The 16,445-nt window shown below is 38.3% G+C and overlaps 1 protein-coding gene across 2 annotated transcripts in view; it reads right to left on the bottom strand.

Annotated features, from left to right (window-relative positions):
• The window catches only part of fbn2b (fibrillin 2b), a 151,155-nt gene that overhangs the window by 31,620 nt on the left and 103,090 nt on the right, over positions 1 to 16,445 (bottom strand). For both annotated transcript variants that reach the window (XM_030132057.1, XM_030132058.1), the window contains 15 exons: positions 13,409 to 13,561; positions 12,126 to 12,377; positions 11,871 to 12,014; positions 11,188 to 11,307; positions 10,845 to 10,970; positions 10,625 to 10,747; positions 9,929 to 10,204; positions 9,773 to 9,826; positions 9,271 to 9,396; positions 7,623 to 7,748; positions 6,851 to 6,970; positions 2,229 to 2,366; positions 1,736 to 1,786; positions 1,406 to 1,531; positions 1,074 to 1,301 (listed from right to left, as the gene is read on the bottom strand). In XM_030132057.1, the coding sequence (XP_029987917.1) occupies positions 1,074 to 1,301; positions 1,406 to 1,531; positions 1,736 to 1,786; positions 2,229 to 2,366; positions 6,851 to 6,970; positions 7,623 to 7,748; positions 9,271 to 9,396; positions 9,773 to 9,826; positions 9,929 to 10,204; positions 10,625 to 10,747; positions 10,845 to 10,970; positions 11,188 to 11,307; positions 11,871 to 12,014; positions 12,126 to 12,377; positions 13,409 to 13,561 (2,163 nt within the window). The remainder of the gene's footprint in view (positions 1 to 1,073; positions 1,302 to 1,405; positions 1,532 to 1,735; positions 1,787 to 2,228; positions 2,367 to 6,850; positions 6,971 to 7,622; positions 7,749 to 9,270; positions 9,397 to 9,772; positions 9,827 to 9,928; positions 10,205 to 10,624; positions 10,748 to 10,844; positions 10,971 to 11,187; positions 11,308 to 11,870; positions 12,015 to 12,125; positions 12,378 to 13,408; positions 13,562 to 16,445) is intronic.

Here is a 16,445-nt window from a genome sequence, read left to right as displayed (position 1 = left end):
TGTGTCTATGGAGAGACAAAAGCTGAATGTGGACAGCATCGATAATTCTGGGGTTTTCTTTTTGATTTTAGGAAAAGTGAAAGTGGACATGATTAGAGATGCCCATGCATAATATGGTGATGATTGATTGCTGTTTTCAGACATTAAGCTACGTTAAGCTTTTTCTCTATAATGTGTGCCTATGGAGAAGAAAAAGCTGAATGCAGATGGCATCCATAATATTAGGGTTTTTGTTTAGATTTTTGAGAGGTGACAGAGACTAGAGATGTCCACGCATAATTAGGTGATGACTGATCACTGTTTTCAGACATGAAGCTATGTTAAGCTTTTTTACATTAAGCATTTTAGAATATCCCCGAAAAAGTGTAAGATCTTCCTACCAACGACTTAAGAGTGCTGTGAGTTGCACATAAGGGTGCCATACATCCACCTTATGACAAAAAAATCTGTGAAGTGGCCATAGGTATGACATAGGAAGGTCCCAAGGCACCCTTACTAAGAATGTGAGAACTCTAAGGTCATCGTACAACAGAAAATCACATCATTTTCTCACGAAGGCCTCAAGTTGCTCTTGCGATTTGAAAGGCAGCCATACCAACTTCGTAAGACGGATGTAAGAAACTAATGCTCTCTCCATGAATGTCTATGAAGTCCAGATTTCAAAGGAACTGGGAGATTCGTACGAATCCATCGTTCGTAAGAATCTTTAGGACCTAAGCATAAATTGGATCCAAATGTGTTGAAGACTTCAGTGCACATATTGTTTGTAGGTGTCATTGGACTTGTTTGTTGTTTATATCTATTGATTTTAGAATGTTGTTATTGTCGTTATTTCTATGTAGATATTTTTTATATTTCCTGTTACTTTTATACTTCTTGTGGCTGTTGTTTCAGTTGGTTCCGGAATAAAGGACAAGTTGTTTGCCATTTTCAGACATGTCTGTTTCACATTTTTACTTTTTATTTTCACCTATTCAAACAATTGTTTAATCAAATCGAATCGAAAAAAATAACTGTGAGATTATTTGATTACAAAAATAACTGACAGCTGCAGGTCTAGTTAAGCTTTGTACCTTTGTAGAAAGGTCTTCCGGTTAGAATATCTCCCCTGTTGGCAAAGCCGGGTCCTCTGGGACAGATGGCTCTGTATTCAGCCGTTCCTTCTTTGGGACATTCCTCACAGTCAATGCCCCAGGCAGCACCGACTAAGCAGCAGCACATGTCCACACGGTACCTCCCTGGAAGTGGTGCGCCACATTCATCCTCGTGCCATTTCATGTAGCACTGCTCGCTGCGCATATCTAAGAAATAGTTTTAAAAAGTCAAAAGCAAAGTGACTTCTTTAAATAAATTGTGATATTTGTATCACAGTGGCGTCTTCTGTGTCGGTTGTGCGAATACTGACCCACACATGTGCGACCGGTGCTGTCCAAGGTGAGGCCCTCAGCGCATTCGCAGCGGAACGAGCCCTGAGTGTTCACACAGCGGCCATTTGTACACACTCCGGGGAACACTTCACATTCATTAATGTCTACAGGGAGCATGGCAGTTTTAGAAACAGGATTACAAGGTGGAACACACAGAAATGCACACACTTGTGATCTTTTTAAAAGGAAATCTGGAGGGAAAACATCCCAGCACATTGCAAGGACAGTAACCAGCAATGACTTATGGTAATTGGTGTCTAATAATGGAAACATTAAAGGTCTCTCCAATTATCAAATGAGTCTCTTACCTTCACAGATGAGCCCTTTCATACGAGCAAATCCTCGAGAGCAGGCGGTGTCTGATGACAAATAAGATTGAGAGATATTTTCAGATATCAAAACTCATTTCTCCAAAATACCAGGTCAATGGTGATCTTCAAATGAAATGTGATACTGGACCAGTCATAAGCTCTGCAATAAGATGATGCAACCTTTTTGAACTCCAGGAAAAAAATCTAATTACATGCAATAATGCAATAATTCAATAATTTATCTCTTTGCTTTGAGTTTTTCTTTTGGGCTGCATGAACAGAGCATAGCACCGTTCCTCATGATGCATGGTCTGGTGGTAAATGTGTAAATGATTATTGATTTAATTGAATTTTCACAAACCTTTATGTAATTCCAACATCTCAATTCTGTAGAACTACTAAACCATGTGCTTTAAGTTGGAAAAAGTCAGTAATACCAGCAGTTCATTTGAACAATGAACATGAGCAGAAAGTGTGTCTGCTAACTGACCTATCTCGCAGGGTTCACAGGGGCTTCCCCAGGCAGCACCCAGAGTCGAGCAGCACTCAGACTTCAGCGTTGCGCCATTGATGTTCACCTCACAGCGGTTGTCCTGTATCGTCAGCCAGCAAGTACTCTTCATACTGTCTGTTTGGGCAAAATAATTGAGATAAATTAAGGTTGGAGAGTCTTCTTTTAAGCACAGTTACATTATTTCACAGTGTTTCCAACTCCTCAGTATTAAAGTATCTGTTCATCCTAAAAGTCTCTAGAAGTTACTAAATGATGTCATCACCTAATTTGCATAACTGTAAATGTGCATGTAATTGTAATTAACGAGGTAAGAGAGAGGAATAACATTGTGCTAGAGACAAAAAGTGACTATAAAAACACCCTAAATATGTTTAGAACTACAAATGAACAGTACTCTGTCAATTCTAGTTTTTTTAAATGTCCCAATTCCAACCGTCCTCCTTTATCTGGGCTTTGGGACCGGCTAAAGCCAGGGGTCTAAAACTCATGTCCCAGGGGCCAATTGTGGCCCGCGGGATGATATTTTGTGGCCCCCTACTTGACATCAAAGTTCAGTGTTAGTGCAGCCCATACGTAATTCTCAAATGCACCTTTTGCTGAGTCTTGCCATGCTTTTATTTTATTTATTTTTATAACAATAATAAAAAAATAAATAAAATAATAATAATAATAATAATAATAATAATAATATATCACACTTATATATCGCTTTTCTGGACACTCAAAGACGCTTCACAAACAAGCAAAACAAAAAGAACAAAGAGAACAGAGGGGCTCAAGAAAATGCAAGTTTGAACAAGTGAGTTTTGAGTAGTGATTTGAAGTTTTGTATTGAGTCTGACTTCCTGATGTTTTGTGGGAGTGAGTTCCATAGGGTGGGGGCGGCTGCAGCAAAGGCTCGGTCCCCCAAGGTCTAAGATTCATCATTTATGGGCTACCATAGATAGTCTCGTCACAGCTTCTGGCAGCATTTGTTGTCAACGGTCGTCAAGCTAGCCAACTGTGAACTATCTGGGGAAGTCTGAACGTTAGTCACTTAGTTGAAACGTATTCCACAGTGACACCAAGTGGACAGAAAATATCTGCCATCACCCAGTTCAGTCATGTCTCTGTCAAAATGTGATGTGAAGAGAAAGGTTGGCAACGAGTACAGGCAATTTCAGAAAAAGTGGGAGACAGTGTATAAGGAATACGTCTGACATCATGACTCAACTAGACATGCTGAGGAGTTTACAAAATACCAGGGAGATGAGAGAAAGAACCGGGTCGACAATCTGAAAACATGTCTATTGAGGCAAAAAGATTTATTCAAGAAAGAGAATGAAGCAGCCGTCAAAGCAGCTACGTGGTGAGTGAGATGATTGTTAGGACCGGAAAGAAATTCAAAGAAGGAGAGTTCATCAAAAAGTGCATGATATTAGCTGTGAGTAAAGTGGCCTCCAGTGGACCCCTGGTCAGTGGAGTTTGAGACTTTGAGAGGCTAAAGTGACCCAAAAGAGACACTCTGGACCAGTTACTTAGGTTAGTTATTTATTAGCTCCACCAAGGAGGTTATGTTTTTGCTGACGTTGGTTTGTCTGTCTGTCTGTCTGTCCGTGTGCAAGATAACTCAAAAAGTTATAGACGGATTTGAAAGAAAATTTCAGGAAATGTTGATACTCGCACAAGGAACAAATTATTAAATTTTGGTGGTGGGGGTGGGGGGGTGGCGGGTGGGCACTGATCTGCCTGGCGGACGTCTGCACTTTCCAAGTGCTTTTCTAGTGGTTTAATTTTTATCTTAATTTTCTTCAGTTTGGTTTGGTTTTTAACCTTACAGTCCACTTAGGAGACTGCAACAAGTTACTGTAAAGCAGAAACATTTATAGCCAGAACATTTTTAATTTTCAGTCTACATTAACAATCGAAATGGATCAAAAAGAGACAATAGAGAAAATGTCAATGGGACTGACTTATATTCAGTGCAGTGTTTTGTTTTAGACAAACGATACATGTTTTCATGTCAGAGTCTCCAAAAGTCTCCAATTACACCAGAAAAAAGGGATAGATTTGTCACTAGTGGCTTTTTTGATAAAGAGTCTCTAGAGGGGTCTGAAAAATCACTAAATATACCAATAGGTATCTAAGTTGGAAACACTGACTTTTACAGCTAGGCAGACAGGTTTTCTATGACTGGGACACACTAAATCTTTTGGTGTCATTTAGAGGAAAATGTGTGTTTTAGTGTATGAGTCACTTTACAAAAGTTGATAAAACTTTACAAACAAATTTTAAAATTAGTTAAATTTGTTGTTTGGTGCTTTATGCTACAGTATTGAATTTGCTACAGTAGTTTGAAAAGTTGCTAACAACAAACAACAAACAACAAAGAACAAAACAGCAGAAAAAACAAGAAAAGTGTTAAGTTGGCATCAATGTTCTTTCGTGCTTATACAGCCAGAGCAAATTTAAAGAAAAAAAAGGTTTACAGTGTTCATAGGTCACATTTGCACCCTTTATGCCAAACAATAATTATGCAATATCACACTAAATTTGACATTTTTTACAAATATGTGAAAATGATGTCTCATACTTGAATAACTATTCTTTCACAAGGTGAATGAACCCGATGGATCCTGATATTGTCCAGTCGTTATGCTTCTATCCAACTGATAGTTGTTTAAGAAATGAGGAGCTACTCATTAAATCAGTTAGGTTTCAAGAACTTGTTGCAGCAGAAATATATGAATCACTGCAGTAATTATCCAGTGGATTTTAGAATTGGATTAACTGTTCTTTGCTGCTGTTTGTTGGGGCAGCAGCATCAGAGCCAATGACAACAACAGACTTACAATCATCCAGAAGGGTGGATCTGTAATAGGTCTAAGGCTGGACAATCTGGAGATCCTGGTGGAGAGGAGGATGCTAAAGAATCAGAAATCCATCATGGACAATGATGAGCACCCTCTCCATCACACATTGGCCAAACAGAACACCGTCTCCTAAAGACTGTTACAGGTCTATCTATCTATCTATCTATCTATCTATCTATCTATCTATCTATCTATCTATCTATCTATCTATCTATCTATCTATCTATCTATCTATCTATCTATCTATCTATCTATCTATCTATCTATCTATCTATCTATCTATCTATCTATCTATCATGGGTCCTTCCTCATGAAACATTTTTTAAGTTGATGCTTTCAAAGTGTCACCTTTCACATGGGCTGGAAGTCTTCATTCTGACCAGAGCAACGTGATATAATAATGACAGTTTTGATTAACCTTCTTTATTCATCTTTTAATCGTCTTTTTTCTGCTAATACTGTGCACTCCTCTCTTGTTCCTAACACAGTCAGCACTGCCAGAAAAAAACACATTTTTTTCAATGATACAAAATGGACCAACAGTTGAACTGAACTGTAAGTTCAAGGTAATGAACCTATAACTCTGGAACTGAACATCAAATTAGCCATCAAAATATAGGTGGGGTTGATTTTGGTAGAATTTTTTATTTTCCCATCAAAGTCAGTCATTTTGGGGGGAAGTTTAATATTAGTTTTTGGCCGGTGTTAGAGTCCAGCTCTGCTAAAAGCCAATTGTAAAACCTGTAAAATGTCCATCTGTAAACCATCCAATTACCAAGGCATATTATATCATCCCACAATATGAGAGCATACACTCAAGCAAAACATAGTCCTCTCATGACAACATGGCTGCACAAAGGCAGTGTGAATGGTGATCATGGTTCCAGAGGGTATCTTTAACTGTTGCAACACAAAACTCTGTAAAACGAACTATGTCACCTTTCACTAACTGAACCACCATTGAGCTCAGTTAGAGTCTGAGGGCACAGTGTGATGAGTAAAACCCAATGCATCATAAGATTTAATTCTCTGCTACATTCCTAATGAAGTGAGTGAATGTACAGTCTTCATGGTGACACCTTTTCCCCAAAACCACAAGGCCACCCAAACACAAAACCACAATTTACTTTCCCTTTCTTCCCCCCACTGAGTGATGGGCTTGAAAATGTACAACAGAGCTGAACCAAACCAGAGAAATGCTTCGCTCCTGACAGAGCCAGCTCATGCAATATGTATGAGTATTTATTTAATGACTCATTCCCTCCTTCCAGTTACAATAACATCTGTATTCTGTATTAACATGGAGTTTTTTTTTGTTTTTTTTTACAGTGATTTCCCAAAAGTAACAAACCTTTAAACAAGCGGAATTTTTAACCTCAGCTGAAAGTCTAACATACCACATGTCATTCTGAATCTGTGGTGGATCTCTATGAAGTAAAGCAATCTCCCTGTGAACCAAGGCCATGCATGCAAGTATTTATCTAATAAATCATCTATGTGTGCCATTTCGCCCAACATCCAGTGTCTCTGGACAACTCATGGAAACCTGAACCAACCTAAGCATTTATTTACAAAAGTGAAGCATAAACCATGACTAAAATGATTAGACAAAAAGACTCTTGCATCAATTATTTCCCAGTGACAATCGTGTCTTATTGTGTAATAATTATCTCTCACAAGCTGTTTGTAGGACCCTATAGGGATTCTCTAATTTATTTCAGGCATTTGGAAGGACGGATGTCTTACCCACGCAGATGGTGTTGGTGGAATCCAACTTGCTGCCATGGGTGCATTCACAGTGGAAGGACCCGGCCACATTACGACATGCGCCATTGATGCACGGGCTGGACTCACATTCATTGATATCTGAAACGTACAAAACACAAACACACACACACCTGAGGTCAGGCCTCATGTAAACGCAGTTGCAAATACAAGGGGTGTGTCTTCTTTCCATGAACAACATGTTTACTGGAGAACTAAACACAACACATCTGGTAATAATGTCCCCTCATAATGACCTAGAATGTTGGTTAAAACTACCAAACACATGGATGGGAACTACTTAGGCTCAGGAGGTAAAGTGGGTCGTCCAATTTCCAAAGGGTTGGCGGTTTGAATCCTGCTCTGTCCTAGGCAAGTGCCATTGTGTCCTTTGGCAGGACACCTCACCCACCTTGCCTCCAGCATCAGACACACTGGTGTATGAGTGCGTATGAATGTTCGGTGGTGGTCAGAGGGGCCATTTGGCACGAATTGGCAGCCGTGCTTCCATCAGCCTGCCCCATGGCAGGTGTGGCTGCAAACGTAGTTTACCACCACCAGAGTGTGAATGTGAGAGCGAATGAATAATGGATCAATAATGTAAAGCACTTTGGGTGCCTTGAAAAGTCCTATAGAAATCTAGTCTATTATTATTATTATTATTATTATTATTATTATTATTATTATTATTATTATTATTATTATTATTAGTATGACCATTTGAGTGTTTGTTTGTGTGCATTAGAGCCCTCACCTTCGCATGTTTCTGAGTCTGGCTTGAAGACGAAGCCTTTGGGACAGGAGCAGGTGTAAGAGCCGGGAGTGTTTCTGCACAGGCCGTTGTCACAGAGCAGACGATTCACCAGGCACTCGTTGATATCTGCAGGAAAGTGAAGAACACGACTCCTGTTGTTACTTCAGATTATCTGTGACAACCCCAGTGCAAGGCTTTACTCCATCCGACTGTCCCAGCCTCTCCTCTTCTTGTTCAGTTACACTTATTTCGTATCCATCGGTTTCACTCATTCATGAACACACCAGACTACTAATAATGCACAACTTATCAGATGACCTTATTAGTTTGGTCAGTCTTATTTGTATACCGTTTTATTAATAAATAATCCATAAAGACCCAGGACTATTTTTTGTCATGACTCCCAATGGATTTTTCTCTATATTTAACCATTATCAAGTGATTTATCATCATTTAACATAATATTATCCTCTGCATTTTGCACTTTTCCAATGAAAATCCCGTACTTTCCTATATTCAATTTACAGACCAAGTATTGTTGATAAAAGCTCAAAGTAAATTCAAAGGTAATTATATCATATTCTACATAAAAACTAGTGTCTCCATCTACAGTCATTTATCAACTCTGTGGGTTTTATTGGTGAATCAATGTTAAAGAAGTTGACAGTGTTTCCATTTTCACTTTCAAGGACTATGGATGCATCTACAAAAAGACATCTGATGCTCTTGACTAGCTAAGACATTGCATTTTAATTGAATTATTTCACTATATTGATAGGATTAGTTGTTTTGTAAAGCACTGTGAATTGCTCTATGTATGAATTGTGCTACACAAATAAATGTGCCTTGTCTTGCCTTAAGAAGTTGCTAAACATTTTGGATCAGTAGTTGCTTTTGAGTCTTTGAGGGATAATATTTGTTTATCCTGTCAGGCAGAGCAGGAATATATATGTCTGGAATGAAGTATATTCTTCCTCTTACAATACAACCCAGTTGGTGACCCATTTTTAAAAATGACAAGCCATTGTCACCTAATTCACAAATGAATTTGTGCATAAATGACAACCTTAACTGACATTTTGTAATATTACAGGGCTTATGATACTATCCTCAACTATTAAATGAACCCATTCTACATAAATACATTTTGCACAGTTAACTAGGTTACAAATACAATTATCTGAACAATCAATCACCTAATACTACCTCAAATTATTCCTGAAAGTTTGTTGAAGTGTTTAACTCCCATGACCCACTTGTAGGTCCAAACTCAGTCTTTGTTAATGGATGAGGTACTGTGCGAGTAACTCGGCTTTTGCTTTTTCTACATAAATTGAATAATCCAAAGGAAGAATTGTTATCTTGACATCCATTAAAACGTATAAACTAGCCCTGGATCATATGAATAAATTCACATTGCACTGGTTGAAAGAAGTACGTCAAAACAAGGCGACACACTGAGATCATTGCTGAGGATGGTGATTGCATTTCTTAACATGGTTCAACTCTTGAATGGTGTGAACACATGTTACTTGTACAAAATTAAACTTCTTTGTTGCACTTTATTGCCTTTTTTAATGTGGTTATCATGTATGCTCATACTCTGAGTACATTGAAATTATGATATATCTGGACTATATTGACTTACCAACACAGTTTTTGCCACTGGTGTCAGACTCGTAACCACTGTTGCAAATGCAGCGATAGCTTCCTCTCAGGTTCTCACAGATGCCGTTCTGACAGATGTCTGGGTCCAGGGCACACTCGTTGATATCTATCAACAGAAAGGTCATTACATCCTGCACCATAAGACTACTGACCAGTGTCGTTCCCTGAGCTGTGAACACACTGAACTCTGCACTCAACACCCAAACAATGAAACTATGACAATGTGCAATAATATTTATTCATTTACTTTTAACTTACTGACTTAAATATGCAAGGTTTTTGGATTTTTTAACGGACCAGTGTGTGTGTGTGTGTGTGTGTGTATGCATTGTTTTTAGAGTATCCTTTTGGAGCTAAATTTTGTTGTATGGAAATACAATAACAATAAATCCTCTCATCTTATTCCTTATCTTACTCAGCAGACATTGTAAAAAGTATGAATTTTCACAATACTTGTACAACATCATGACAAATATACTCACCTCTGCCATCTGCTGTGATACCAATACCACTACTACATACAGCTTGGAATTCAGCTGAAAGATACATGAAGTTTTGATCAATGGACAGAATAACTAACAGTGTATCAGAAACAAGCACAATCAAAGGGTCAAAGTTCAGGTGCTCTACGATGTTACCTGAGTTTCTGGAGGGGCAGGGCTGGCAGGGTTCTCCAAAGCCATGTTCAGGATTGGCACAGCAGCATTCTGATTTGGTCACTGCACCGGGGAACGGCCGTGAACATGTGCCCATTTTTATGGCTCCATAGCAGGTGGTCCTCATGTGTGTGTCCACACACACTCTCCCATCCACATCGATAGCCAAGCCTGGAGGACACTCGCAGCGGAAGGAGCCCTCAGAGTTGATGCAGCGGCCATTCATGCAGATGCCTGGTGTCTGACACTCATCGATATCTGAAGAGAAGGCAGATGTTACACCATTATGAACAGAAACCTCATAAATCTGTATGAGGTATGGGGTCAAGGAAAGTTTATCCTGACTTTCATTGTGTAAGTGTTGTTTTTGAGATATCCACCTGTGGAGTCCATGTTGTGGTACAACTGCTATGAATGATGGCTACTCCTGAAACTCCCAGACAAAAATATCTCTACAGAGACTCATAAATTAATCTAATCTATTTATGCACCATGTATAGTAGCCACATGGGATGTTTAAAAAAACTAACTTCTAAAGCAAAATGGTGCACAAAGGGGTCCAAAAAGGCATCTGCAGGATTTCAAAGAACATCAAATCTGTCAACACTGGAGGCAGTCTATTTTACTCTGGCCCCAGATTTGAAGGATGTGTTTTTGTACTTAAAGAATCATATTTACCAGTGCAGTAGCGTCCATTGGGGGCTAAGGCGAAACCAGGCTTACAGATACACTTAAAGCTGCCATCTTCGTTGATACACATGCCATTGAGACACATATTCGTGGTGGCACACTCATCGTGATCTGGAATGAAGTGGGAGGAGGATTGAGGTGAAGTTCACAAAGGTAAAGGGTTACACACAGCACAGTGTGTTTTTATTCATAATTTTTTTCTCCTTACCAATGCAGTTCTTTCCATCAGGAGTAAGCTCAAAACCAGCATTGCAGATACACTGAAAGCTTCCTTCTGTGTTGACACAGCGACCATTGCGGCACATCACTCCATTCACAATACATTCATCAATGTCTAAGAAGAACAAAGCCAGCGGAAACAAGAGAGTGGACAGAATTAGCCAGTTTATTGTCTTCTGACTACGAGTTTAGATTAAATGTGAAATAAATAATAAATAAAAGTCATTAATATGCCAGTACATTCAGTACTGAATTATACCCAATTTATACCAAAGGAAACATCCTGTTAAACTATAACACTAATGGGCAGTTAAAAGCACAGTCAGACATACCAATACAGGCCTGTTTGGTAGGAGTTCCCTGGTAACCCTCATGGCATTTGCAGTGATAAGATCCAGGTGTGTTGGCACAGTCTCCATTGATACACGGATTACTCACACATTCATCCACATCTGGAGGAAAGAAACCGGTAAGATTAGGTTCAGCTACAGCAACTGATCAAAATACTGTTTACAAAGAGCCTTTTTCCCCACTTAAACATTCACCAGGTACAGAGCCCCATTTAGGTTTAAGGTTACACATGAGCCATGTTTAGGTGGTTCAGTTTAGGCTGTGTTTCAACCACGGATTAAACACAGAACATACAGGATATAGCCTTTCGAATGGAGTCTACATAGTGGCATCATCCTTTTTCTGTTAGGGTTAGGGTCAGAGTTACCTGTCTCTAGCTTTGGCTTAGGGTACTATGAAAGACCGGAAATTGTTAATGTGTACAACTTCCTTAATTCAACAGGAGATGGCAGTATAGTACTCCAACTGCCTCTGTAAAGCCCTTTGAGATAACCTTGTTGTGATATTGGGCTATACAAATAAAGTTGAATTGAATTGAATTGAAAATTGAATAGTGCATGTAATCAAAATGTGCGGTACTGTCACATTACCACTCCATTTGCCTGTAGCTGTGTGGAGACGGTGGTTATACACTAATAGTACTGTGTGTGAACATGTATCTTACCGATACACTCCCCACGTATGTCCTGCCTGTAGCCCATGTTACACTCACACCGGTAACTGGGTGGTGTGGGAATGCAGCGTCCATTCAGACACAGGTTGGTGAAATGTTTGCACACATCCACAGTGTCATTCACTGAAACTGAACCTGAAAGTACACAAAGCTGCATTAAGATTGGAAGCAAACATGAAGAAATTCAACAAATACAATACTGCTTTAGAACACAGAATAATAATACTGAAAAAAGAATGAACTCACTAATCTGCTGGTGGTTTAGTCCCCCTCCGTTGCCACCATTTCCACCAAATCCCCCACCATTCCCTCCGAAGCCTCCTCCGCCACCTCCATTGCCCCCGATGCCTCCGTTGCCATTGCCGTTCGGTACACTGGGGGACTTGTATCCATAGTAGAATCCATTGCCATTGGTGTTGGGAAAGTGTCCATTAGGAAAACCATGAGGGACACCAGGTCCTTGAGGAACACCCACAATGCACAGGCGCCTGAACTCATCTAGAATACAAAGAGAAATCATAAAAATGATGATGGGCTACCATCTTGGAACATTCCTGTCAGATGAAAGTTGAAATTAGAACAACAGGAATCCTACTGCATCATATTATTTTGGGTTTAAAATGACTTTGTCAGTCATTTGTCAGTCATACAGAAAGCTCCTACACATTGAAAATAAGTGTGTTTATTTTTTGATTATTGTGAATCTGAACTGCAGAGTGAAACAATTGTCTTTCAGAAATATTGTGACTGAAATATAGCCTGATGAATGAATGAGGGACAACATGTATGCAAAATGATCACCTTGAGTTCTGCAGGTTGTGTTTGTGTGTCTGTCACTTTACTACACACACACACACACACACAGACACAAACACACAGACACACACACACACACACACACACACACACATCAGTGTGTTTGTACTTAGCTGTTCTCCCCTGTGCTACAATTACAGCACACTAAATCATGTTGTTTTTACAGTGCCAGGGAAAGAAGCAGAACATTCTGCAATAGATCAGTTATGGATCACCCAGTCTCACGCAGAGGGATGATTTTTCTGAATTCCAGCTTGACTGAAGAGATGAGGGTCATTATCTTCCAACAAATCTTTTCCATCTTTCTGGGTTTCATTTGTGCTCATGATATCATGCACATCACTATGATGGATGCTCTTGCCTCTGTGTCATGCATACACATTAACTCAAAGCATCACATCTCCAACAGTGTCTTGTCTGGTCTAACATTACAGCGTTAAATTCATTTGGCTTATGGACCATTTACGCTGCTGTGCTTTTATTTACTTCCTGAGTTCATGCCAGTTGATAGAAAAATTGTTCTGGACATGGAAAGTTTTATTTGTTTTTACAGCAGAATGCGATGAAAGATACATCCTGATTCTAACATCATATCCATGACTGTGTATGGGATCACTTTCCACAAATTTTGTTCAAACAATGCATGGTTGTCAGTGACTCCGAAATGGGATTTGCATGTGACACATTCTTGGTTTATTGATGTGTTTACTCACCAGACCCCCTGACAGGACACATCTCTGGGATCTGTCCCAAAGCCCAGCAGCGGCCGGTGTCACAGCAGCACTGCATCTTGGTGTACTGACCGCTCAGCTCTGCAGCACAACGACCATTGGCCAGAGCAGAGAAACAGGTTCCCACACGCTGATCTGATGGACAGAGTATGAAAAATGAACACAACAAAAAAAATCTCTTCAATTCATAGGAATTACTCAGCCCAATTTAAAAAAAAAAAAAAAAAAAAAACTCTCTTACTATGTGTTTTACAAAGTTTTACAGATCTTATTCATGAGTCTGGGTGAAGGAGAACAAACTTTTAATTGAACCTGGGGATCAAACAATGTAATGTGATCATTAAAGATGTCACATTAATGGAATATTAATGTGAGGTAGGAGTTTCTGGCATAACTTCACCAACTTCACTTTCACAGTGTATGAAAAAGGCAAAAAAAAATCCCATTTGCAACTTAGCTTCTTCATATCAGTAGATATGAGACTACTCTCATATCTGTGATTTTTAAAGGCTGATACAATAACTTTTGTAATAGGAAAAAGTCAATTGATTGGCTGCAATCAGCCCTTCAAAAAATGTGACACCATTTGAAATTGACTATAGTTGACTTACAGAAATGGGGCAACTTCTCAATAAATATTAAATCTAAAGGATCATAACTCAATAAACCTGGAACTGAATATCGAACTGGGTCTAAATCATCTGAATCTAAGTAATTCTTGGTGTGATTTCTACATTTCCAACTGTTATTTTCCCCAAAAGACTCTAATTCCAGCCAAAGATGTGATTTTAACAGTTTTAAGTTCTATTGATACAATTATCATTAAATCGAAACGAAAGAGTGTACAAGGTATATTTACCCATGTTCCTTGAAGGCACATTAATTGCAATATTCTGGGCTGCTACAAATACTATTATTGAAAATGACAACTTGGCCAAAAGCTGCTGCTGAAATTACTGTTCTTTTCAGTTTGCTTGTTATTTATAACCCCAATTTTTATGTCGTGGAAAGCATTATAACATACTGTGCAAAAGTTTTAATTTAATAATGTATGTACACATTTCTCAGTCTCTGTAACAAGATACAAGTAAAATATAGAATAGCATTTAAAATACAAATTTCAGCTGACAGCTCAGCAAATCCTATGGTGTAGGCTGGCCCTTCTTAGAGGGTGCAGAACAGTACTCAGGCACTAGAAAACTACTAATACCATACCTATTAATGAAGGGATGGGGGAAATGATTAAAATTGCCAGTAATGAACAACTGATTTTTAAAATCAATAACAGGAAAAATTAAAAAAAAAAAAAAAAAAAAATATGGGGCCCCTTTTTAGATGAAGTGCGGAATAGATAACAGAGCGGATCCAATTGCAGTCTTGGATATTCCTATAATAACTTAAGGGACTGGTACTCTGATACCGCATGTATTACAGTAAACATTTTATTGGCCTGGCCTAGGCCTTATCTCACCTGGAAAGATTTATAATGTAACAACATATCCTGCACACCAAAAATGACAGTACTCTACTGTTTTTGTATTTTGTGTGTGTGTGTTTTGTTTTTGTTTGTGTTTTTGCTTTTTTAAACATTTGATTTTCATATTTTTATTGATATATTTTTGTGTAATTTTATCCTGTTGTATCACTGTAAAATGTGTAATGGGTGAAAAGAAAGAAAAAACAATAAAAAATGAGTTACAAAAAAAAAAAAGAATTTCAGAAAAAAAGACCTAAGTATCCAGTACTTTGTGTCACCTTTCTTCTTTTATACTTAGCATGTCTCTTCTGCACAGACACTATGAGGTTTACTGGACTAATCTAGTGTTCCATATCAGGTTTAATTCAACACAGGGCCAAAGTTTCTTAATTGTTTGGGCTTCTTTTTAATGCTTGTTTTTAAAACTGTGCAGAATAGAGACTGAGAAACAGATATTATGCACATTACAACCATGTAAAAAACAAAACAAAAACAAAGCTAAGGGTGATCTAAGATTTATGCACAGAACTTTATCTGTATGTATAAAAAAGTATTTCACTCCTTCATTGCATTATGTTTGAACGGGCATAAATTCAATTATACAATTTTATTAAATAACCATTAACCCTTAAAGATCCATGACTATTTTTGTCACAACTTCAAAATTTCTTTTTTTTTTTTTTTTTGCCTTTCCCAAGTGAGGTCTGTGTAGGTTCTCATTTGCCCAGGTCATCGTTCCTCTTGGTAGTTCTTTGTGGTAGTTCTTCTTGGTTCAACTGGACTGGTTTAGCTCTTTTGAAAATGTTTTGTCCCTCATCTAAAAGACTTCTTCAGTTCTAATAACTGGTGAATTATCAAATGAGTTATCACAAGGTTATTAGATAAAATCAGAAAAAGACGAGGAAAAAGTGCCCTTTTTGACATATTATGAACCCAGTGTGTCCATCCACTGTTAATGATCAACCGCCATGGGTTTTTACTGGTGAATCAATGATGTAGATGGTGTTTCCATGTTCACTGTGGAGCCTCTGAACATCCAAATGGGTCATAGCTGATGACCATGAAAAGATGACAAACTGCATTTTACACCAATTATTTACATATATTGATAGGATTAGTGGATCAACAGGTATGCTTTTAGTCGACAGTGGATATTTGGGTCTTTGAGGGTTAATATGGCACAGCTGATAAATATCATCCACTGCTATAGTTGAAATGATGATGAAATGTTATTTACCAATACAATCTACAAATATCATTCACCACTTGTGTAATCGGTTCCGTTGTATGTGAAGCAAAAAAACAAAAAAACAAAAACCCAAACCTTAGACAAAACATGCAAATAAAGGTGCTAAAACATCTACAGTTGTGTCTTCAGAATAATAAAAGTAAATAAAACAGCTCAAAAATAAGGAGGCTTAGATGTAATCCTTTGATCAACATTAACTCACGAAAAGTCTTAAATGTAGGACTCAAGGGAGTAGGTTTATTTTTTAAATTTTTTTCTGATGTAGACTGTTAATATGGGAAAAAAAGTTGAAA

Source organism: Sphaeramia orbicularis, chromosome 4 (assembly GCF_902148855.1).
Source record: "Sphaeramia orbicularis chromosome 4, fSphaOr1.1, whole genome shotgun sequence".
Taxonomy (NCBI): Eukaryota; Metazoa; Chordata; class Actinopteri; order Kurtiformes; family Apogonidae; genus Sphaeramia; species Sphaeramia orbicularis.
The sequence above is the reverse complement of the archived record's forward strand: the minus strand, read 5'-3'. Positions and strand labels throughout refer to the sequence as shown.